The sequence below is a fragment of the Zea mays genome, chromosome 5 (genome assembly GCF_902167145.1).
Source record: "Zea mays cultivar B73 chromosome 5, Zm-B73-REFERENCE-NAM-5.0, whole genome shotgun sequence".
Lineage (NCBI taxonomy): Eukaryota > Viridiplantae > Streptophyta > Magnoliopsida > Poales > Poaceae > Zea > Zea mays.
This window is the reverse complement of record NC_050100.1, coordinates 169,741,148-169,767,007: the sequence shown is the minus strand read 5'-3', so window position 1 is coordinate 169,767,007 and position 25,860 is coordinate 169,741,148. Positions and strand designations below refer to the sequence as shown.

Here is a 25,860-nt window from a genome sequence, read left to right as displayed (position 1 = left end):
AAAGAGATGTATTTTTTATAAAAAAAAAAAATATATCCAATAGCTAACCGTAGATGGATATAGAGGAAAGCCTTGTGCCACTACGACCATGGCCCATGTTTCATTGTTTTGTATACTATGGTACACTGTTCCACAAAGATCTAATCCATTCAGCAATTGGCCCACGGAGTGGCCCTAGGTGAAGATGACACGAATTTTTGTAATTAATTCTGGGATTTTCTACGATCATCTCTATCTAATAAAAACGTCGTGTTGTGCAAAGGAATTATGTTCTACGGCTGTCTAATAGCCCATCCAGCATCCACCTCATTTTCAGCATTGGTTACAATGTAGTAAGTACATTTAAGGGTATTATTGGCACTTACAGACACAGGACATGGGTAAATTGCCATACCATTTTTCGCATATTACATTTACACCACGGAATATGACACAGCAACCCTCACTAATCGCATTGATCATGCAAGGGCCAAGGGGACAGAATACTACATTAATTATTGGAACAATTGGATTTATACCATTAAAAGATCCAAACTTTACATATATACCATGGACCCCACATGTCATTGACTCATGTGGACCCACATGTAAGTGAGATAGTAATGGTATGGATCCAAAGTGGTGATCTTTTAATGGTATGGATCCAAATTTTCCTTAATTATTTGTCCTAACATCTGAAGCTAGCCAACCAAAACCAAAACCAATGTGGTGGACGGGAAACGCCTGCAAACTGATGTGCTCACTGCTGTTACTGGACCGACGACACTTGCAGGGCATACTGAAGACTCGTGACTAGCTGAGAATCGAACACCAATGTCGTCCATCAATCAGCTAGCACAGCGCCACAGCGCCGTCCGAGGTCGCCTGCAGCATCATGTACATGCCAGCTTGGTCGGTCGTCAGTTCCGCCGTGGCTGCAGCCGCCGCGGCAGCCACCACCGGTTCGAGCACCGGCAGCCTCTCCAGCAGCGCGGTGAGCGCCTCCCGCATCCAGTCGTACCGGCAGAGCTGGTAGGCTTCGGCGGGAGCGACCTGCTCCAATGGTCGTCCATAGCAGAGTCAGCAGGTTAGTGCGTTTTCTGAAGGATTGTAGCCAGGGCAGGCACACGCTGGTTCACTGGCTGACACAGATCATGGGCGGAGCTAGCTACTCACCCACCGCCGGTCGTGCGTGTCCTGCTCCGGCCACGTGTCCAGCTCCTCCGTGACCTCCATGGCGAAGATGTAGCCCTTGCAGGCTCCCGTCGGGCCGGCCCTGCTTTGGCTGCTCTTGCTCTTGAACACCCAGTGCCCCAAGGCAGCTCTCTGGCACACGGCATGCATGCAGATGGGAATGGGAGTAGTGATCAGGGAACCGAACATTGCGAGTCAACACGGTGAACCACACGTACGGACGTAGAATGCACGTTAGTATCTCAGTTGTTATATATGAAACCATTTCATTTGGTAGTCGAATCCATGGACAGAATCTATACTAATAGAATCTAACGTGGGCGCCTAGCGATACTATGTTGCACCCCACGCTCTTCCTGACTGTAATCGTCTCTCCCACCCCACGTCCGTGCGATCGTCTCTCCCACTCTCATACCTCATAAACCTCCGCGCTGCCTGCCCCCGTCCGCCACGCACCCCAACGATGCTCGTCACGGAGAGCCCCTCCCCCTCGCCCCTCGCCTCTGCAGACGCAGCGCGTTGCATACGCCCGCCCCGGCCACGATGACGCCGACGCCATCCCCATCCTCAAACAACACATCCATTGTGGCCTCCGTCGTCATGCCGAGGGAGGCACCTGCCCCTACTGCCGAGGCGGCGTTCCTTCCCCTCCTCGTCGACTTTCATTCTCCACCGTGTTCCCTCCTTTGACTCCTCGCTTCCTCCCGTTTGTGGCCGAAGCCCGAGTGACTTGTCGTCGCTGTTGCGCGCCTCAGAGAAGAGAAGGAGGCGGTCGCTGCACCAACCTCGTGCCGCCCCCGCCTGGTCCCCCCGACACCTATCGGTACAGCCACCTCCCTCGATTTGATTGGTTCGATCTACGGAACCCTGCCCTAGGTTCGATTTGATATGTGAATTTTTATTGGTTCGATCTACAGAACTCTACCCTTGGTTCGATTTGATCTATTGATTTTGGGAATTTTGTTTAGGGTTTGATCGATGTTAATGAAGAGGATCCTAAACAAGTTGAAGGGCCTGCAGAAGGACCCACCCACCTCCTGCATCACAGGTGATTTACACTCTAGCGCTCTGGTTTGTATCCAGATCTTACGAAATTATGGTGTGATGTGTTGCATGTGCACCCGTGGATGTCGCCACACGTCGCACCCCCGCCTCTCCCTCCCACACGAACCAGGTTCCCATCCCACACGCCATCGCGCTTCCCCTGCCGTGGATCTCGGGCGCGAATGTTGCTCCCTGCCCCCGCCTCCAACGTGCCCCTGCCCCTGGCTCCATCATCATGAGAAATCTAGTCATTGCCCCCTTCTCCACATCCTTCCATCTACATCACCGAGATGCCCCTCTCCCCTCTCGCGCCCACTCCCTTCCTCCGTCTCTGCGCTCGGCGCCCTCACCGCCTTCGACATTGATTCAAGTCGCGACAACAGGGATACCATGCCCCTACCCCCGCACGCCTGCGGCTTCCCCGCCCCCCGGAGACAGTCTCCCCGCTCGTGGGCATGCCCACCGTTGTGATAGCCTAAGGCCAACCTTGGGCGGGAGATGCAGTCATGACTCGCCCGAGATCAACCCTGGGCGGGATATGCAGTCACGACTCGCCCGAGGCCAACCCCGAGCGGGAGATGCAGTCATGACTCGCCCGAGGCAACCCCGACTGGGAGACACGATCATGACTCACCCGAGGAAACCCTGACTAGGAGACACGGTCACGACTCACCCGAGGCTAATCTCGGGTGGGAGACAAAGTCACGATGCCCAAGGCCAACCCCGAACAGGAGACACAATCATGACTCACCCGAGGCCCACCCTGGGCGGGAGACGCAGTCACGACACACCCGAGGCCAACCTCGGGCGGGTGACGCAGTCATGGCTCGCCCGAAGACAACACTGGACAAGCAGCACATTTTTTCCTCGCCCGAGGCCAATCCCGAGCGAGAGACGCAGTCACGACTCGCCCGAGGCCATACCTAGGCGGGAAAAGCAGTCACGACTCACTCGAGGCCAACCTTGGGCGGGAGACACAGTCACGACTCGCTCGAGGCTAACCCTTCCGACTCATATAAGGTCATCCCCGGGCGAGAGACACAATCACGACTAGCTCGTGGCCAACCCCAGGCGGGAGATGTAATCACGACTCGCCCGCGGCCAAACTCAGGTGGGGGAGGCATTCACGACTCGCCCGAGGCCAACCTCGGGTGGGAGACGCAATCACGACTCGCCCGAGGCCAATTTTGGGCGGGAGATACAGTCACAGCTCGCTGGAGGCCAACCTTGGACAAGCAGTGTATTTCTGCCTCGCCCGAGGCCAACCCCGGGAGACATAGTCACGACTCTCCTGAGGCCATCCCTGGGCGGGAGACGCAGTCACGACTTGATCGAGGCAACCCCTGATAAGTAGCGCATTTCCGCCTCGCCCGAGGCCAACCCCAGGCAGGAGACGCAGTCACGACTCGCTTGAGGCCAGTCCTGGGAAGAAGACACAATCACGACTCGCTCGAGGCCAGCCTCGGGCGGGAAATGCAGTCACGACTCGCCCGAGGCCAGCCTCGGGCGGGAGACGCAGTCACGACTTGCCCGAAGCCATCCCCGAGCGGGAGATGCAGTCACGACTCGTCCGAGGCTAGTCCTGGCCGGAGACACAGTCACGACTCGCCCGAGGCTAACATCGGGCGGGAAATGCAGTCACGACTCGCCCGAGGCCAGCCTCGGGCGGGAGACACAGTCACGACTTGCCCGAGACCACCCCGGGGCTGGAGACGCAGTCACGACTTGCCCGAAGCCATTCTGGGGCGGGAGACGCAGTCACGACTCGTCCGAGGCCAACCTCGGGCGGAAGACGCAGAGTGAGTGGAGTATGTTCGTTTAATGTTCAAACATACATTCGAGTTACATAATACAAATTTGACATTTTGTTCTCTTGTGTCTTTGTGTGTAAGAATGCAAAGTTTCTTCCAATGAAATTTGTGATTGATCTGTTAAGTTATGAGGATAATTCGTGTCTATATGTCATCCCTGCAAACATACAACAAGGACTTATCGATATCGCTAAAAAGGATTAGATTAGTGTACGGTTGTCGACACATTTGTCTGTCATTAAAAATTCTATATTGACTTTTAGAAATAATTTGTGCGTTATTGATAATGTTTGCCACACGGATTTCATATACCATAATGATGTTTATCGTTTCATATCTACGTTTCATACAAATTTTTTATTCCGTGGCAATGCATGGGCACGTAACTAGTCACGTACGGATGATATAATTGCTGAATCATGCATGTCAGGAACACATGAACAGGAGCGGTCAATGGATGGGTGCAGCTGGGGCACTGTCGGCGTAGGACAAGCAGGAAACACACCACATGCATAGTTGTTTGGGGCTTTGGGCAGCAATGCATGGAGCCGAGATAAAAAGAAATAGTAGCAGCTTATTGAGCAGGATCCAGAAGGAAATCGATTCCAAAATGCTACTGTAGGTCGGTAATGTGGACAAAGGAATGATGAATGCGACGCCTTCTCTGTCCCTTTCCCTGTCGTGCGTGGTCGCTGTCATCGGTGTTCGCCTACGGCATGGAGCTGTCCTCGAGTCTGTTGGTTGCTAGTACTAGGGGTTAACTAGGAGTAAGTTAATTTGTCTGATTGGGGACGTCCACATCACCCTGAAATTAATACTAGCATTCAGGAGCTTTCAAGTGGACAATAATGGCTCCAAACTGCGGCGTTAAATTATGTTTATAACTACTACGAGGGATCACTATTTTCGCACAGAGAAACGACACCGAACCGCTAGGCGTTGCGGACTTGTGGTGATCATCTGCATACTTTTCGGGACAGACCGCGCATTTAATAATTTTCAACGAGCAATGAGCATCTTAGCCACGCACACGTTTCACGGAATTGCTGGGGGGCATAGCATATCATATCAGGTCAGCATCATCGTTTCTAAATCTAGTGCACGGACGGCGTAAGATGGAGGAGAGAAGAGGGTGTGTGGATTGATGGGCAGGCAGCAAGAGCTAAGGCCGTGAGTGAAGGAATGGAAGGGAAGGCATTGGTGACGTACGTGGATGACGCCCTTGACGCCGGCCTCCTCCATGGTCTCGCGGGACGCCGCCTGGTACACGTCCTCGTCGTCCTCCCACCCGCCCTGCCAAATTGAATTATTATTAATCCGATCCAAATCCAACAGGTTAGTGTAAGCGGACGGTGGGCGCTGCTGGCTAGCTGCCGCCGTTCTTCACGCACCTTGGGGAAGACCATGTCGGCCCGGTTAGGCGTGGAGATCATGAGCACCTCCACCTCGGCCGTGCCCGTGTCGTCGCCGAGGCTGCTGCTGCACGGGCTGCCTGCTACCTCGTCGTCGTCCTTCTTATTCACCCGGTACGGCACGCACCTGCCATTCATATATCCAAGGCGTTCATGGCGCACGACGAGTCAAACGCCGCCGCCGACGGCGGAACTAATTAACGACATGACATGCATGACCAATCCAAGACCAACGAAATCGAGCTAGAAGCAGGTGGAGGAGGAGGCGCCGACCCTGCGACGAGGCGGAACTCGTTGTCGTAGCGCTGCTTCAGCCGGCCCTTCCTGGCCTCGGCCACCGCGTCGGACGACATGGCCACCGCGCGCTGCGGCCAGAGAACGCCGGTGGCGGACATGTCAGCGTTTCGGGCACGAGCGCGCGCGAGAGAGAGAGATAGAGACAGAGACAGAAGAGGTCCGGATCGGCCAGAGGTAGAGCTGAAAGAGAAAAGGCGCGACAGGAAAGGGAACCACCACCACTCACCTTTGTTTTACCTTATAAATATGTAGGCAAGCGAGAGATTAACAGGGACGGGGCAACGGATCGAGAGGCAAGGCAGAGCGATTGCATTGCCCCGCCGGTGGCAATGACGCCACGATCTTATCCCCACCCGACCCGAGCGGTAATAAAAGGGAGTTAACAAGCCTCCCAGCTGCTGACGCTGATGCGAGACGGGAAACAGGCGATTGGCAACCAAAGCACTGGAGAGCAGGAGGGCCTATGGCGGGCGCGCGATGCGCGTCTATAAATGGCGCGCTCCGCGTTCACGCCCGATTCGCAGGCGCCAGGAGGAGGGAGAGAGAGTGGCAGGGGAAGTCAATGTGACACAGGACTCCGCAGTCAACACCATTTCTGTGTCGCTGATGGCAATGGGTAAAAACCCCCCGGTATCACTTGCCCAAACCCATACCCATAAAGAAAAAACACGCCCGTTAAAAAACCCATACCCATAACGGGTACAAAATTTTGCCCAAACTCATGCCCATGCGGGTTTTGGGTACCCAATGAGTTTTCTATACCCACTAACATCAACATAAAAAATAATTCATCATGTAAATGATAGTCAATATAGTAATAAGTTAGGATAAAAGAAATAAGTGACAACTAATTTTAGCTTAAACTTTGTTGCATGTAGTTTATTTCACTTAGAACATATTCAATTATTAATACAATGAGACATATTTGTAAGATATGTTGATTTTAAAGCGGGTTTTAAAAACCCGTGGGTTTGCGGGTATGGGTAGTGGAAGAACAAAACCATGCCCACGTACCCGTTGGGTTTCTATTTGAACACATTAATAAACCCATGGGTAGAGAAATTTGCCCAAACCCATACCCTAATAGAGCAAAAACCACTGGGTTTCGGGTAGCGGGTACCCATTGCCATCTCTAGTCACAAATTTAAGGTGCATTTGGTTGTAGGTCGGGACCGGGATGGACGATCTCGTAAATTACGTTGTTTGGTTTGGAGACAGGGTTAAGTGTGGACCATCCTGAGGGGATTATCTCTACTATATTAATTATCAGTTTAAACGGTCGTTCCACGTTATTTTTTATCCATCTCCTCCGCGCAACCAATCTCCATGTCCCAAACCACACCTCCGCATATAGATGGCCAAACGACGCCCCGGCACGGGCCCGCTAGACCCGACACCCGTGGGCCGTAATTCCGGCCTAGGCACAGCACGTCAGATGGCCAAACGACGCCCCGGCACGGGCCCGCTAGACCCGACACCCGTGGGCCGCAGTTCCGGCCTAGGCACAGCACGTCGGCCTGTTGACCGTGCCGGGTCGGCCCATTAGCTCGTCGGGCCATTGGTTAAATCAGCGTAAAATATTAAAAATCGGTGTAATAGGTGGGGTTCTAACCCACGCCTTGATGGAAAAAGGGCAAGAGACACTGGGTGAAACCGTCTAACTAGTAGAACATCATGCTTATGTGTTTTTAATATTGAATATAAATTATACATATGTATATATGATTTTTTGGAAAATAAAAAGATATAATCGTGTCGGGCCGGACCATCACTACGGGCCGAAGCTACGGCCCAAGCACAGCACGACGCTCATGCCGGGATGACCCAGACACTATTAAATGGGTCGTGCCTCGGACCAGCCCGCCAGACACGACCCATTTGGCCATCTATACCTCCGCACGATAATGATGGTCCTCGCCTCAATTGTCGCCACCTCGTTTGTCATCCTGCTTCTTTTCTCTCTCTCTCCTCATGCATCCACCTCCGCGCCACCCCATTCTCAGTAGAGAGCGTGGGAGCAGGCGCCTCATCCACATATTCGTCCGACACCAACCCCGACACCGACTCATGCAGTGGCTATTGCACGTCCACGAGGACGTTTCACAGCATGCATGCACCATTGTTTTCGCTGTCGTCGGATGTCTCGTTCGTCTTCCCGGCCTTCGCCTGTTCTTCCTCCCCAACCTACTACCCCGCCCACGGTTGCAGCCGCGAGCCGACCGATGCTCGCCGACGCGGGTACGGGGCGAGTCGTCCTTGCTCCTGGCCTTTCTCCGTGTGTGCCGCCGAGGACGACACGGTGGCGCCTGCCACGCTTAGGTTATCTTGGCGATGAGGAGTCCAGGTCTGAGATATTGGATAACCAAGGCCCATAGTGCGGCAGCAGTCAACATATGCTATGGAGTTGGTGGTGGTGTTGTGTCGCCTCGGCGGGTCCAGGGCTAGGAAGGCACTCGCATTCTCTCGCTCTTCGTGGACTGATGCCTGGTGCTGGTGCCTCTCGGTTCGGAGCTGCTATGGCTAGGCTTCTTTCTCCGCTTGCATGCTCTCTCACTATATGTATCTAGCGATATACTACCTATGTCACCTCTAGATGCCTAGGTCTTCGTCGTGTCCTTCTCCGGCAACGAACAGGTATGCTCGCCTCTTTCCTTCCCTTCCTGCTCTACGAAACCTTGGAAGCGGGGGAGGCGAGGGATGGGGTCCTGATTGACTACCTATGGTACCAGTTCTATGGCTCGACATCGCCTGTCTACATGGCATTTTCCTTACCACAGTGTCAACTCAATATGCTTCTACCACTTCTATGTACCTGTCACCCATCCTTCTATCATTGCAAAAATTATTGTGTTGTTCATCTATTGTTTTGGGTGTAAGTTTTTTGTTGTGCTAAGGAATGAACATAATTTGGGTGTTTTAGTACTTTATTTATTGTCTGCACATGGTTTTTGTTCTTCTGATGATGGCTCATGTATCCTGCAAAATATGTGTTAGGATTTGGAGATCTATGCGGGCACTACCAAAGGGTGCTCGTCCCTTGTGTTCTTGGCTCTTGCATGCATTAGGTCGTTTCTGAGACCACATTGGCACAATAGACTCCATGGTGTTTGAGGTTGCTGAATTGAATGGAGCATCAATGATTTGTCATGCTAACAGTAAAAGGAAAGGTTATTTGTTGGTTTTAAACATTAGTAATTGCTATGAACTACCATAATTTGTATGGAGCGCATCTAGTTTTTATTGATGCCTGACTTTAGCAACCATTCCATATTTTGATCTATCTTTTTTATAAGTTTGAGTTCACATGACTTATTTTAGAAACTTGAGCTCACAAACTTCCTCTTATTTGGTCTCTGTATGGTGGATGTATGTCATTCTATAATTTTTGTTCGTTCAGTCAGTCATTATGAACTCTCTTCTAATCGCTCCCTTCATTGGTCGTGTTGTACCAAGACATATTGGATGGAGTAAACAACAACATCAATTAGTCAATAAAAAAATATTATGCGGAGAGTGAAGACAATCAATAAAAAATCTTGAGATCTTTTTGGTGGATAGTTTATGTGGGTATTGTTGTGAGCCGTCGCAATGCACGGTCAACCGACTAGTTCTCATTAGATGTTGTCTCCCGTCATCCCTCACATTTGGTCGCACAACGTGGGAAGAGATCGTCATCATACTTGCCTCATCCTCATATCTATCATGGGGTGAACCCCGTTGCGGTGCCCGACCGCCTCTTCAATCCGGTGTTCGTCGTTCTTGGTACCGATGAGCTCCTCAACCAAGGCGCAGTGAGTCCCCTTTCCGCTTTGTTCTTCTCTTCCCCTGTCCTTTTCCCACGGTGAGCTCCTCAACCCAGGCGCGTCGCTTCTATGGAGACACTTCAACGACATCTTTCCGGATTCGCCAGATCCAGCTCGCGCATAGGGAGCTCCTTCTCCTGTTCAGCGAAAACACTCCACCGGATCGGATCTAGCTCGTGCGTTTGATTAGTCTTGTGTTTCGTATCGAAGCAGCTTTGTTGGGTTTGGTTGCTGCTTGCTCCCGTTGAATTTCCAAGACATGGATGCAAACATGGAGAGCTAGGGGCGGGTGACTCTTGTTAGTCTGTGATGCTTTTTCTATTCATTTATCATAGCTGAATTACTTTGGTATTGTAGGTTGTTCTTGTGAATTGAGTCAATTGACCTCCATGTTTTTAACACAGTGGTCGTCAACGAGCACACCGAACATCAGCTAGTGGTGTACATCAGTGATTTATTTATGTATAAAACTGCATCTACTTGATTATTGTTTGCTTGAGATTATTTCCAAAATGTATAAAACTGCATCTACATTGTATTTACCATTGCTTTCATTAGACATATGATGTATTACCAAAGTGTAAAAATGTATTTAGCATTGATTATACACTTGTATATAAATTCTACATGATTGTTGTTTGCTTGAGATTATTTCTCCAAATAATGATGTGATTCCAAATTCATTATGACATGTCATATGTTTCATTTTTGTATTTGATGCTTACATGCAGATGGATAAGAGGAACAAGGTTACTGTTTGTGTTGCTGCCGCGCATAAGTTGTTGTCAATGATGGTTGTGGTTAGAGTCTAGAAAAAGAAAACGAAATGTAAGGAGGATAGGGATTACCTATGCACCACGACATGTAAGGGATAGAATGAGAATTGACTATCTTAACACAAAGATTTGGAGGGATGACACAACCTGCATAAACATGATTAGAATGAAAAGGGCATGTTTCTTTCACCTAACTTCACTTTTTAGAGACTGTGGTTAACTTAAGGACACTATCAATATGTGTGTTGAACAACAAGTGGCCATGTTTATAAATACAGTTGGACATTATAACCTTAGGAATAGGTTGATTGACACCAATTTTGGTAAATCTAGGGAAACAGTTAGTCGCTATTTCAATAAAGTTCTTCATGCAATTGGTGAGCTATGAGAGGAACTAATTAGGACACCTTCATTGGACACTCCAACCAAAATAGCAGGGAACTACAGATGGGATCCTTACTTTAAGGTGTGAAACTCATCACTATTTTGTCTTTTAGGTCTATAATCTTGTTGCACATACGACCCCTAATGCTTCATACTTGTATTGACCTTAAACTAGGATTGTATTGGAGCTATTGATGGTACACATGTAAGAGCCACTTTTCCTACAGATATGGAGCATGCCTTTCATGGTAGGAAGTCCTATGCGACTCAAAATGTAATGGCAGCCGTAGATTTTGATCTACAATTCACTTATGTTTTGGCTGGTTGGGAAGGAACAACTCAGGATGCTAATGTATTATGAGATGCTTTAGAACGTGTGAATGGCCTTCGCGTTCCACAAGGTAATAGTTTAACTAAATCTGTGTGCTTGTAAATGACAATGTTTATGGAATCATGACCATAATATATACATATAAGGTAAATTCTACCTAGTTGATGTGGGATATGGAGCAAAACAGGGATTCTTGCCTCCTTTTCACGGTGTGCGAAACCATTTAAATGAATGGGGCAATAATCCTATACAGAATGAGAAGGAGTTATTTAATATGAGACACTCATCTCTTCATGTCACAATTGAGTGTGCATTTAAGTCATTGAAGAGAAGATTCAAAATTTTAGATGATGCATCTCCTTTCTTCCCTCTTCCAACACAAGTCGATATTGTTGTTGCTTGTTGTATCATTCATAATTGGGTCACACAAGATGGGAGTGATGAGTTTATTATACAAGATGGGAGTGATTCTAATTGGCCTAGTCACAACCATGCTACATCTTTAGCTGGATAAGCAAGTGAGCATGCTGCTATGGTTGCTTTGAGGCAAGGAATTGCAGAGCAGATGTGGATAGACCATCAGAACTACAATGTCAACTAGTATCTTATAATAATTATTTGTAAGGACATATTGGATAATATCTTTTGTAAGGACATATTGGATGGTGTCTATTATTTGTAAGGACATTGGATGTTGTATTTTATGTGTAAGGACATATTGGATGCTATCTTTTATTTGTAAGGACATATTGGATGTTGTCTTTTATTTATAATAACTATTTGTAATGATATATTGTTTGTAGGGGCTGCTATGTTTGTTGCTATGGTTGCTGGTGTACTTGTTACTGATTCTTGTGATGTATTGTTTGCTGATTCTTGTGATGCTAAAACTTGTTACTGATTAGTTTTATATGTTTGTAGCAAGGACATGGAAGCCATTGGGACAACGGAGCACTTGCTACATGTAGATGAAGGACAAGGTGCAACTAATGGCATGCTACATGGACATCAGCAATGTCCTCTTTTATGCTAGCCTACCTATCCAATGTGGTGTAAAGTGGCGCTAGGACATCATCAAGTTTCAAGAAAGTTCACTACACCAATTGTGCAAAATCTATCAATGAAAAGTTCTTAACTACCCTCGATGGCGAGCAGATTAAAAATCATCTAAAAACTGGGTCCAGAAGGTTTGCCAAGATAAATAGGCTAAGAAAAGTGAGTGGTACAGGCTGGGATGAAGATAATTTCATTATTACTCTTAATGAAGAGCACAACAATGGCTTTATTAAGGTACGTAACCAGTTACCTCAAGTGTTATGTTGTAATACTCAAAGTTGTAGACCATAGAAAACAGGGATAACACTATTGTGTATTTTGCTTCTACATACTATCATATGAGAACACTCACTTTTAAAAGAAAATAATCAACAAAAGACACATGAACAACTTATGCATCATGTTGGGTTTTATTTGTTTATGCATTTAACAATAATACCAATAAAAATATAATAATGAGTTGAGGAGTTAAATTAAAACCTAAAGTTAGAATTTGGAAATAAAATGGATGAGGAAAGAGAAGTGAGAAAAGAAAGAGATAAAGAGTATAAAACTTACATAAAATATATATAGAATTATATTTTCAAAGTTAGTACCTTAACTGCCAAATATAATCTGAAGACAAATTGTCACAAGATTTAAATTTAAATTTTAAATGAAGTTGAATTTGGAAAGAAGGGGAAAAGAAAAAAGAATAAAAACGCTACATGGGCCGACTAACTTCAATTCTGGCCCAATTCCGCACAACACCCCACATGGCCCAGGTTCTCTACCGCGCGCGGGTTCACCCTGACGGACGGGTCCACCGCTCAACCTCACACCTCTCTTCGTGCTGTTCAGCGAAGCTGTGGCCGCCACTCATGTCCCACTGTCGGGGGGGACCCCACCTGTCATCCCTTCGAGCTGCCCATCAACAGACAACGCGAGATCCACGGCGAGCTCTTCCCCCCTTTTTCCGTCGACGTTGTTACTGGCGGGTCCACCTCCGCTGGCCATATAGATATAGGTGACGTGTGCCGCCTATCCTCTAGTAACCCTAACCTTCCGAATCCCCTAAACCACGGAGGAGCAAGTGCCTCATCTCGGTTGGCGGCCGTCGTCATTGAAATCCCTGTACACCGCCGTGGAAACCTACTAGCCGTGGTCTGGGCTTCCCCGGTGTCATCGCGTGATTACTCGAGGTCGTTATGGGGCCTGATTGCCAAGCAAGGTACAACAATTGCTCGCCGGCGCTGCCTCTTCGCCGCGGACGCGCACCTCACTGTGGTTGGATCGCCTGCTCGCTCGGTTCACGGTAAGAGTCGTGCACCTGAGTTCGTTACGTCCTCTACATTGTGTGGTCCTCTCGGGGTCGAATTAGGGCACCATTGGGGCATGTCTGCTGTGCGCTGGTGATGGACCGTCGCGCGCAGGGCGGTGCTGCCTCGAGCGGGCACTGGGATGGCTAGTGAATTGGAGTTGTTGATCACAGCGTGGATGGCTAAGATTAGATCGACCTGTACCCCTTCACTAAATTGAATTTGTGCCGTCGATCTTAGATCTAACGGGTCAGGGTGAATCGGGAGAGTTTTAAATCTGCGTCGTTGATCAATGATCAAACGACTATGGTGTCGTACCGTTTCATTATATATATAGAATCTAATTTGGGCCCTCAGTTCTGGATCGAGCGGCTGAGATCCTGGAATACCCCTTGGTTGAGGCGGGTTTGCATATAAGCCCGTGTCAAATAAATGAATCAATTTGCCATCCAACTCGGAATAGTCTGAGTCTTGAGAATTTGATGAGTTAGACCCCCGGGTTCTCTGTTTTTGTGCGCGTAATCCAGAGAACTGAGAAGTTAAATAAATAATTATAGAAATCGATTTTTAATACAAAAATAATTCCAGAAACTGGTATAATTCATATTTAATTCATTTTAGCTCCAAATTGATCCATTCCAGTTGCAATAATTTTGTTTTAATATTTTCCATCATCTAGTACCTCTGTTTAGTCATGAAACTTGAATTAAAATTGTTCACTTGAATTACTCTATTCTAGGTACTAAATAACTTTAGAAATTCATAACTAAATAACTGTAATTCTGAATTTAGTGATTCTTGTTCCTACGATCTTGTTACACAACGTAGATCATTATCATACATTCTATTCTATTGTTTGGTTTGATGTTAATTTTTGCTATACTATATTGTTTGTATTGTTGCGAGTAGACGAGCCAGCCACAGAGGATCCAGGGGTTCAACAGGTGGAGACTGTTGAGCAGGAGCTCGTTGAAGGCAAGTTGTGCCCTTGATCACTTCTTTTTAACGAGTCATGTTCTTATTAATCATAATGATTTGCATAGGTTAATTTTGATGGGACTCTTTAGGTTACCCTAGTTTGACTATCTTTATACCTTGATTCCACTAAACTTTTTTGGTAGTACTTGCTATTGCTTTATGTGGTTTTGGGTATGAAGATACACATTATTCATGATCACACTTTTATTATTAGTTTGTTATTTACTGTTTATGATAAGATCATTATGTTAATTGGAACATGGAGTGACCACCCGGGGAAAAAGTTCTACCACAAGGGTGGTATGGGACGCCCTTGGCTGACTAACTAGGAAAGCTAGTGGAGGACTACCTTACCTGATAGGGGCAAGGGTAGTAGGGGAGTGGTCAGTGTGGGTAGGCCCTTGGTTGATTTTGCTGCAATGGTGGTCTGGCGAGGGGTCCCTGCATTGGAGCTTCCTAGAAACTTTAGCGGGTTTTCTGAAGCTAGTGGAACTTTGTAAAGGCCTCGTAGTGTTACCCTGTCTCGCTTCCTTGGTAGAGGCGTATGGGATTCATGACCCCTTGGCAGATAGGTAACATAACTTGTGGGTAAAGATGTGCAACCTCTGCAGAGTGTAAAACTGGTATATCAGCCGTGCTCATGGTCATGAGCGGCTCGGACCCTCACATGATTAATTTATGGAATTAAATTCAATTTATCATTTGCATCGCTTGGGATTATTTATTATTACTTTGATTTATTATTACTATGGTTTGGTATTTACTTACACTTAGTAACTGCTAATAAAATTTTGACCAACTTATAAAAGCAATGCTCAGCTTCAACCTTTATTTTGTTGATCAGCCTTACACTTCACATGAACTCCCACCTTTGGTGAGTTCATGCACATTATTCCCCACAACTTGTTGAGCTATGATCTTTTGTGAGCTCACTCTTGTGATAAACCCCTCCCCCCACAGGTGAAGAGCAGGTGGTCGAAGAGGAGCCGCACAACAAGGAGTTCGACTTGATCTAGGTGGCGTCTCCCAGTCAGCTTTGTGGCGCCAGGGAAATAATATTTAGTTCATTTTATATTTATCATTTATTTTGTAAGACTTCTGCTATGTAATAAGTACATTTATGATATTTATGACATTTATCTCTATACATTCTGTCATTATATGTGAAGTTCTTCCTTGGCGCACATATGAGACGCACCCGGCTTTATCCTTTAAATCCGGGTGTGACATATGTGCTAGTGCCACCCTTCATGATACTAAGACCTTGTTTATATGTAAATTGATGTCAAAACTATTCTAGTTGAACTCAATTTTCTTTTTAAATAAGATTGATTTGATTTCTTTTTAAATCTAATGGTAGGGATGTAGATGTTCCAGGGTAGTAGTAACTTACGATTTGGAACATAAACAATTAAGATGCATTTCTAGAGCTAATGATTTCATTTCCAATTGTAGGATCATAAGAATGATGTTGATTGTTTAAACAAGCCTCTTGAACACTTTGCTGAGATGCAAACAATATTTCGAAATACCATGGCCACGAGTAAGTTTGCTAAGTATTCAAGTGCAGCTCTAGGCAAAGATGATGAAAACAAAAAGGTTATGCCACATGCTTCCACTAAAAGGCTATTCGCTTGTGATGATAATGCTGCAACATCTTCTTCTACCAAGACCAACATGAAGGCAAAAAATGTCACGGTGAAGATGAGGGATTGATTGATGCATTCAAAAGTGTCGGGGATATGTTATCCAATGCTATTGAGAAGGTTGCCATAGGGGACACTGATGTGCCATATGGTGTTTTTGACAATTTGCTAAACCTTCCAAGTCTGTGCTCTATTCTTAACTTCAGATAACATCTAGATGTTGTCACACACCTTTACATGAATGAACATTTGGGCATGTTGATAACCTCTAGATGAATGAGTAATGATACTTAGCTTCAATTCATGTTGTCCCCAATTACTGGCTAGCTATAGACCTGGATGTGCAAAATATGAATCCTAGAATTAAATGGGCAGCCACTGTAGTGTGCATGGTAGGAGTATTACAAGATCATTTGATTTGACGTAGCGGCTAGCCACCCGAAGCTTTAGCTTGATTAGAGGCATGTTTTTAGTGTGCAATGCACTGGGATTCGGTTTTTAGAGGTTGAGAGGCACATTTGCAAGCCCCAAGGGACACTATTTTGCCCAACATCTAGTGCACCTCTGTTCTTAACTTCCAGGGGACACTGATATTGTCTATGCTTTTGGTGATTTTATAAGCTTGTGAATATATACATATCGTGTATCTATGGCAATTCGTATAACCTAAAACCTGAAATGATTATGCTTCTACATGAACTCTTTTCTCGTAGCCATTGCATACCTTCATCTGTGACCAACATATTTTTTTGACAATTTGCTAAAATTTGTAGGTTTTGAGTAGACCCATATATCTCTGTGTTTCAATTATCTGGTGGCACACCCTCACATTGCTAGAGCCTTCAACAAGCTGTCGTTTGACCACAAGTTAATCTAGTGTCACAATTTCGTCAGTGAGAAGTTCCCAGGAGTGTGAGGGCACTGGGCTCGCAATTTCATTAGTGAGAAGTACCCATGAGTGTGGGGGCAATTAGTATATAGGCTTGGACGGTTCTTTTGGTTGAACCACATTGAACAATGAATTGTGGTCTAAGTAAGTGTGGATTTTGTGGAAGCCTTGAACTTGATATTATGTGTAAGGCTATGACACTTTATTACGTGTGATGTGTTGAGTTAATAATATATGTGTTTTTTTGGACTTAATATTAATCGTAACGTATCCTGAGATGGGGGCAATGGCTGCAAACATTTTTGTTGAATTCCATATTTTTGTTCTCATGGTTGCTCCTTATGGAGTGACGCTGAAAATGGGTTGTTGTTTGTGGAGTTTTTTGTTCTCATGGTTGCTGCTTTGTTCTTATGGCTGTAAATCTGTATCTTTTGCTTAACTAGTTGACATGGGCATTGTTGTCATGGTTGCTGCTTTGTTCAATGTAAAGGATAGGTTTCTGAAAGATTTCAGATTCCAGGTTTGATGCCTCCACAGCTATTCAAAGTTTAGAGTAAGCGAATGCATCCTCGGCTATCTCTCAAACCAAACAAAGGATAGGATCAATCCATCCTTAGTTATCTCTCCAACCAAACGAAGGATAGAACCAATCCATTCCCACTTATCCCTCAAACCAAACAAAAAACAAGGGTCATCCCATCCCACCAACCAAAACCTGGGACCATCCTATCCCGTCCTCATCTGTCCCGCAACCAAACACATCCTTAGGCTATAACTAGTATAGCAAATCCAAGGAGAGGACATAAGGCTACAACATATATAAGGCCTTCTGCTCAACCTACTCTGAATAGATTTATACTTCATCATAACCAAACAAACCGAGGAAAGCGACCAGAGGAAGGCTTAAATGACAGCCAATCATAACGCCTATCAACGAAGAACACAATGGGGGCAATCACTAAGATGGAGAACCAAGCGCAACACAAAAGTAAAAAACTTCCAAAATCCAAGAGAACAAGTCCCAATCCTCAATTGAAATGAAGCAAGCTAGTGTCTACAACCAAACTCACCTAAACCATGGTGGTTACAGATTTGGGTAGGCATGGGCACTTTAAAGCCAAAACCGAATTACCGAACCGAAAATTTGAAAATCGACCCAAAGTTTCGGTTTTTCGGGGTTCGGTGTCGGGTTCGGTTTTAATTCCTGAGAATTTCGGTGCTCGGTGTTGGCCTCGGTTTTAAGCTTACACCGAACCGAAACACCGCCCAGGCCAAGCGTGCTGCAGTCCTGCGTCCGGCGTCCCACTCCCACGGTCCCATGATTCTACCGTGACCGGCCCATAGGCCATAGCCCACTTCTCTTTCTTTCTCTGTGCGATGCGCGCCTGCGCCCAATTCGGCAAGACAAGAATCCAGAAGCCAAGTTCCAAGTTCCAACCGGAGTATCGAGTACGAGTACCGGACCAACCCAGGAAACCCTAATCCATTCGACATCGACAGACCGGCAGACCGGCGGTGGCGGCGACGCTCCCCACTCCCCAGTTCCCCGCTCCGGCGCTCCCTAGTCCCCACGCGCTCCCCAGTCCCCACTCCCTAGTTCCCCGCTCAAGGCCCTCAACCCGGCGTTGATACTGTGGCACGGCAAGTCGGCAAGAGAAGCGGTCGTCGGTCAAGCTGACTGCTGAGGGCACAAGCCCACGACTGACGACTACAGGCTACTGTGGCAGCAAGAGGAGGCGAGTGTGTCTGTGCGACTGTGCGGTGGCCGGTGGGCGACATCAGCCATCAGCTCCAAGTTCTCTGAGCAGTACAACGGCGCCTATAACTGAGCAGTCCTCCAATGTATGTCACCTCTACTCTACTCTACTCATCTCCATTTTTTGTGTAGTGTTGTCAAATGTAAACTATGGTCTTTGAGCTATTAATAGATTTCTGATTTTTTATTTTCAAACTTTATCTTGTAGATGGGGGACACTGATGATGTTGCTGTTAATGAAGTGAACGCAAAAGAACAGATAGCGACAGATGCAGACAAAGGCAAGGAAGAGCAGCCCAATGATGCACCAACAGAGGAGGATGGCAAGAAAAGGAAAGCTATTGCTCCAAGGTCAGATGTATGGGAACATTTCAGCAAAATTAGAACTGAAGGAGGGGAAGACAGAGCCAAGTGTAGGTACTGTGGCAAGCTCTTTCACTGTGACACAAGGACAAATGGTACATCTTCTCTGAAAGGTCATCTAAAGGTTTGCAAGAAGAATCCAAACAAACTAGTAATTGATAATCAAGGTACTTTACAGCTACAACCTTGCTGAAGGAGAGTATCTCCATATGAGATGTGTGGCACATATCATCAACCTGATAGTAATGGAAGGCTTGAAGGAAATTGATATATCAGTGAAACATGTTCGTGAGGTTGTTAAGTTTATCAAGGGTGGGACATCTAGGTTTGCAAGGTTCAAGAAATGTGCCGAATTAGCTAAGGTTCAAACCAAAGCATTTTTAAAACTTGATGTTTGCACTAGGTGGAACTCAACCTACCTTATGCTAAATGTTGCACAACAGTATGAAAAGGCATTTGAGAGGTATAGTGATCAAGACCCATACTATAAGCTAGAATTAGAAGGTGAGGATGGTCCTGGAGTTCCTAATAAAGCTGATTGGCAAAAAGCTAGAAAGATGGCAGAATTTCTTGAGCACTTTTATGAACTAACCCTACGTGTTTCTGCCACAAGTCATCCCACATCTCACACCTGTTTCCATGAGATTGCTGATGTTTTGGTTTTGTTACGAGAATGGTGCAAGTCTGAAGACAAATTGTGCAGTGCAATGGGCAAAAGAATGCTAGTCAAATATTACAAGTATTGGGGAGATAGAGAAAAAGAAAGAGGGGATCAGATGCTCAACTTGGTTATGTTTTTCTGCGTGGCAATTTATCCAAGGTATAAACTTTCTAATTACATTAAGATTGCTATTTTTGTTGTGTTTGGTGACGAATCAGGGAAAAAATGTGGGCAAAAGTGAACTCTTCTTTTCGTGCTTTGTTTGATGAGTATAATGAAATGTATGGTCAAAGTTACAAGACACCACAACATTCTGATTCTCAAGATAAACCGCCATTGAACAAAAGGCTTATGAGGTCTATAATTGCTCAATAGATGAGCAATAATGGGTGTTGCAATAGTACTGTCAAGTCTGAATTAGATAAATATCTTTTAGAGGACAATGAAGAGGACAAAAAAGGTTTTGATATTCTTAAGTATTGGAAGGACAATGCTACTAGGTTGCCAATAATGTCTCGCATGGCCCGTGATCTTTTAGCAATTCCTATCTGAGAGCACCTAGAGGGGGGGGATAGGTGATCCTGTAAAAACTTGAAACTTAAAGCCACAAAACTTGATTAAGTGTTAGCACAATTAATACAAGTGGCTAATGACCGAGCTCTTGTGAAACACAATAGACACAGTAAGAACAAGCACAAGAGACACGACGATTTATCCCGTGGTTCGGCCAAGTACAAAACTTGCCTACTCCACGTTGTGGCGTCCCAACGGACGAGGGTTGCACTCAACCCCTCTCAAGTGATCCAATGATCAACTTGAATACCACATTGTTCTTCTTTCTTTACTCTTTCCCGTTTGCGAGGAATCTCCAAAACTTGGAGTCTCTCGCCCTTACAATAAGAATCAAAGTGAAAGCACTAGAGTAAAGGAGGGAAGCAACACACACAAATCCACAGCAATACGCACACACACACAGCCAAGACTTGAGCTCAAATGAACAACACAAGGTTCACTACTAGAACAGAGCTCAAATCACTAAGAATGCCAATCGAGTGCGCAAAGACGGAGTGTGAATGATCAAGAATGCTTAGAGTATGCTTGGTGTTCTCCTCCATGCGCCTAGGGGACCCTTTTATAGCCCCAAGGCAGCTAGGAGCCGTTGAGAGCAATCCAGGAAGGCTATCCTTGCCTTCTGTCGGGTGGTGCACCACCGGACACTGTCCGGTGCTGATTTCTTTCCTATTTTGGCGTAGCCGACCGTTGAAGGTTTGGAGCCGTTGGCGCACCGGACACTGTCCGGTGCCCCCTTCTGACCGTTGGCTCGGCCACGCGTCACGCGCGGATTGCGCGGCCGACCGTTGGCTCACCGGACAGTCCAGTGCACCACCGGACAGTCCGGTGATTTTTAGCCATACGCCGCCGCCGAGACCCGAGAGCAGGCAGTTCACCAGACGCCAGTCTGGCGCACCGGACACTGTCCGGTGCACCCAGACTGAGCAGAGTCTTGGCTGCTCGAGCCAAGTCTTTTCCATTTGTCTTTTCTCTGATTCTAGCACTTAGACAAATATGTCAGTACACAAAAACCAATGTACTAAGTCTAGAATCATACCTTTGTATTGATTTGCACTTTGTCCACCATTTGGCATAGTTTAACACATAACCATTTGTGTTGGACACTTAATCACCAAAATACTTAGAAATGGCCCAAGGGCACATTTCCCTTTCAATCTCTCCCTTTTTGGTGATTTATGCCAACACAACAAAAAGCAACATATAGAAGTGCAACATCAATGCAAATGAGAACAAGAATTTGTTTTGATTCAAATTTGGCATATTTGGATCATTCTTTGCCACCACTTGGTTTGTTTTTGCAAATCAAACTCAATTTCCTATCTCTAAGTCAAATTCCCTTGTTGAGGCATAGAGAAAGGTATTCCAAGAGAAATTGATCAAAGATTCAAAAACTCCCCCTTTTTCCCATAAACAAACATTCTCCCCACAAGAGACCAACTTTTGACAAGAAGAGACATTAAGAGGATTTTGACAAAACAAAAACTCTATTTTCAAAATTCTCAAGTGGTAGCTGATCCATTTCTTGCTTTGGCCTTATTTTCTCCCCCTTTGGCATCAAGCACCAAAACGGGATCAATCTTGGCCCTTAAACCCCATTGCCTCACCAAAATCTTCAAATAAGAATAAAAGGCAATAAGAGTATGGAGATGAACTTGGAGTAAGTTACCCTCTCATCGGAGTGCAGTGGAAGTCCTTCATGGTCCAAGTCCATCTTTCCCTTTCAATCCACCTTTGTGACTAAATCAAGCAAGCTCAAACACATGGTTAGTCTCAAAGGGTCAAGTTGTAGCACATCTCCCCCTAAATATGTGCATTACTTGCAAATGGACTTGTGAGGTCCGGGGAGTGCTTGTACAACTTGGGCACCACAAATAAACAACAAAATGCATAAGGAACATGATCAAGGCATAAAAACACATGTATGCTATAAATCAATCCAAGTTCCGCGAATCTAAGACATTTAGCTCACTACGCAGCCTGCAAAAGGGCGTCTCATCTAGAGGCTTGGTAAAGATATCAGCTAGCTGGTTCTCGGTGCTAACATAAAATACTTCGATATCTCCCTTTTGCTGGTGGTCTCTCAAAAAGTGATGCTGGATGTCTATGTGCTTAGTGCGGCTGTGTTCAACAGGATTGTCCGCCATGCGGATTGCACTCTCATTGTCACATAGGAGTGGGACTTTGCTCAGATTGTAGCCAAAGTCCCTGAGGGTTTGCCTCATCCAAAGTAGTTGCGCGCAACACTGTCCTGCGGCAACATACTCGGCCTCAGCGGTGGATAGGGCAACAGAAGTTTGTTTCTTAGAACTCCAAGACACCAGGGACCTTCCTAAGAATTGGCACATCCCTGATGTACTCTTCCTATCAACCTTACATCCAGCATAATCGGAGTCTGAATATCCAATCAAGTCAAAGGTAGACCCCTTTGGATACCAGATCCCGAAGCAAGGCGTAGCGACTAAATATCTAAGAATTCGCTTTACGGCCACCAAGTGACACTCCCTTGGATCAGATTGAAATCTAGCACACATGCATACACTAAGCATAATATCCGGCCTACTAGCACATAAGTAAAGCAAGGAACCTATCATAGACCGGTATGCTTTTTGATCAACAGACTTACCTCCTTTGTTGAGGTTGACGTGTCCGTCAGTTCCCATTGGTGTCATTGCGGGCTTGGCGTCCTTCATGCCAAACCGCTTGATCAAGTCTTGTGTGTACTTCGTTTGGGAGATGAAAGTGTCGTCCTTGAGTTGCTTCACTTGGAACCCAAGGAAGTAGTTCAACTCGCCCATCATCGACATCTCAAATTTTTGAGTCATCACCCTGCTAAACTCTTCACAAGACTTTTGGTTAGTAGAACCAAATATTATGTCATCGACATAAATTTGGCATACAAATAAGTCACCATCACATGTCTTAGTGAAAAGAGTTGGATCGGCTTTCCCAACCTTGAAAGCATTAGCAATTAGAAAGTCTCTAAGGCATTCATACCATGCTCTTGGGGCTTGCTTAAGTCCATAGAGCGCCTTAGAGAGCTTACACACATGGTCGGGGTACCGCTCATCTTCAAAGCCAGGGTGTTGCTCTACGTACACCTCCTCCTTGATTGGCCCGTTGAGGAAAGCGCTCTTCACATCCATTTGGAACAACCTGAAAGAATGGTGAGCGGCATAGGCTAACAATATGCGAATTGACTCTAGCCTAGCCACAGGAGCAAAAGTCTCCTCAAAGTCCAAACCTGCGACTTGGGCATAACCTTTTGCCACAAGTCGTGCCTTGTTTCTTGTCACCACCCCGTGCTCGTCCTGTTTGTTGTGGAACACCCACTTGGTTCCCATAACGTTTTGCTTGGGACGTGGCACCAGTGTCCAAACTTCATTTCTCTTGAAATTGTTGAGCTCCTCTTGCATGGCCAACACCCAGTCCGGATCTAGCAAGGCCTCCTTTACCCTGAAAGGCTCAATAGAAGATACAAAAGAGTAATGCTCACAAAAATTAACTAATCTAGAGCGAGTAGTTACTCCCTTGCTAATATCACCCAATATCTGGTCGACGGGATGATTCCTTTGAATCGTCGCTCGAACTTGAGTTGGAGGGGCATGTTGTGCTTCTTCCTCCATAACATGATCATCTTGTGCCCCCCTTGATCACACGCTTCTTCTTGATGAACCTATTCATCGTCTTGAGTTGGGGGTTGCACCATTGTTGAGGAAGAAGGTTGATCTTGCTCCTTTTGTTCCTGTGGCCGCACATCTCCAATTTCCATGGTGCGTATTGCGATCGTTGGAACGTCTTCTTCATCTACATCATCAAGATCAACAACTTGCTCTCTTGGAGAGCCATTAGTCTCATCAAATACAACGTCGCTAGAGACTTCAACCAAACCCGATGATTTGTTGAAGACTCTATACGCCTTTGTATTTGAGTCATAACCTAACAAAAACCCTTAACAGCTTTGGGAGCAAACTTAGAATTTCTACCTTTCTTTACTAGAATATAACATTTGCTCCCAAAAACATGAAAGTATGACACATTGGGTTTGTTACCGGTTAGAAGCTCATATGAAGTCTTCTTGAGGAGGCGATGAAGGTAGACCCGGTTTATGGCGTGGCAAGCCGTGTTCACAGCTTCCGACCAAAACCGCTCGGGCGTCTTGAATTCTCCAAGCATCGTCCTTGCCATGTCTAGAAGAGTCCTGTTCTTCCTCTCTACCACACCGTTTTGTTGTGGTGTGTAGGGAGCGGTGAACTCGTGCTTGATTCCTTCCTCCTCAAGGTACTCCTCCACTTGAAGGTTCTTGAACTCGGACCCGTTGTCGCTCCTTATCTTTTTCACCTTGAGCTCAAATTCATTTTGAGCTCTCCTTAGGAAGCGCTTGAGGGTCCCTTGGGTTTCTGTTTTATCCTGCAAAAAGAATACCCAAGTGAAGCGGGAAAAATCATCAACTATAACAAGACCATACTTACTTCCTCCTATGCTTAGGTAGGCGACGGGTTCGAAGAGGTCCATATGAAGTAACTCCAGAGGTCTTGACGTGGTCATTACATTCTTGCTGTGATGAGCACTTCCCACCTGCTTACCTGCTTGACAAGCTGCACAAGGTCTATCTTTTTCGAAAGTCACATTTGTTAGACCTAACACATATTCTCCCTTTAGAAGTTTGTGAAGGTTCTTCATCCCCACATGTGCTAAACGGCGATGCCACAGCCACCCCATGCTAGTCTTAGCAATTAAGCATGCATCTAGACCGGCCTCCTCTTTTGCAAAATCAACTAAATAAAGTTTGCCGTCTAGTACACCCTTAAAGGCTAATGAACCATCACTTCATCTAAAGACAGACACATCTACATTTGTGAATAAGCAATTATAACCCATATTACAAAGTTGACTAACAGACAACAAGTTATACCCGAGCGACTCAACTAAAAACACATTAGAAATAGAGTGCTCGGATGAAATAGCAATCTTTCCTAGTCCTTTAACCTTGCCTTGATTCTCGTCACCGAATATGATTGAATCTTGAGAATCTTTGTTCTTGACGTAGGAGGTGAACATCTTCTTCTCCCCCGTCATGTGGTTTGTGCATCCGCTGTCGACAATCCATCTTGAGCCCCCGGATGCATAAACCTGTAAGGCAAATTAGGCTTGGGTTTTAGGTACCCAACTCTTGTTGGGTCCTACAAGGTTAGTTATAATAGACTTAGGGACCCAAATGCAAGTTTTGTCTCCCTTGCATTTTGCCCCTAATTTCCTAGCAATCACTTTCTTATTCTTCCTACAAATTGCAAAAGAAGCATTGCAAGCATGGTAAATTGTAGAAGGTTCATTGCTTATTTTCCTAGGTACATGTACAACATTTCTCCTAGGCATATGGTGAATAATACTTTTCCTAGACATATCTCTACCATGCATAAAGGAAGAGCTTGAAGCAAACATGGCATTTGAATCATAAGCATTACAACTCCTATCATGATGAACATTTCTAGAAAATTTCCTATCATAAATGAATGCATGATTCTTTTGAGCACTATTAGCCATAGGGGCCTTCCCTTTCTCCTTGGCGGGAATGGGAGCCTTTTGGCTTGTTAAGTTCTTGGCTTCCCTTT

At 45.8% G+C, this 25,860-nt stretch overlaps 1 protein-coding gene and 1 pseudogene across 3 annotated transcripts; one reads left to right on the top strand and one right to left on the bottom strand.

The window, feature by feature from the left end:
- Positions 1 to 286: 286 nt before the first annotated feature.
- On the bottom strand, positions 287 to 6,197 carry LOC103627211 (nudix hydrolase 12, mitochondrial). 3 transcript variants are annotated; one of them, XM_008647508.3, is made up of 6 exons: positions 5,975 to 6,197; positions 5,714 to 5,805; positions 5,420 to 5,567; positions 5,238 to 5,321; positions 1,156 to 1,305; positions 287 to 1,032 (listed from the first exon to the last, which is right to left on the bottom strand). In XM_008647508.3, the coding sequence occupies exons 2-6, from the start codon at positions 5,791 to 5,793 to the stop codon at positions 832 to 834; spliced, it is 663 nt and encodes a 220-aa protein (XP_008645730.1). In that variant the 5' UTR covers positions 5,794 to 5,805; positions 5,975 to 6,197; the 3' UTR covers positions 287 to 831. The 3 variants fall into 3 exon arrangements, with proteins under 3 accessions (XP_008645730.1, XP_008645729.1, XP_008645728.1); XM_008647507.3 differs by having other exon boundaries at positions 5,964 to 6,196; XM_008647506.3 differs by having other exon boundaries at positions 5,714 to 6,197.
- A 4,021-nt stretch (positions 6,198 to 10,218) lies between these two features.
- LOC109939815 (uncharacterized) lies at positions 10,219 to 16,925 on the top strand (annotated as a pseudogene).
- The last annotated feature ends 8,935 nt before the right edge of the window (positions 16,926 to 25,860 follow it).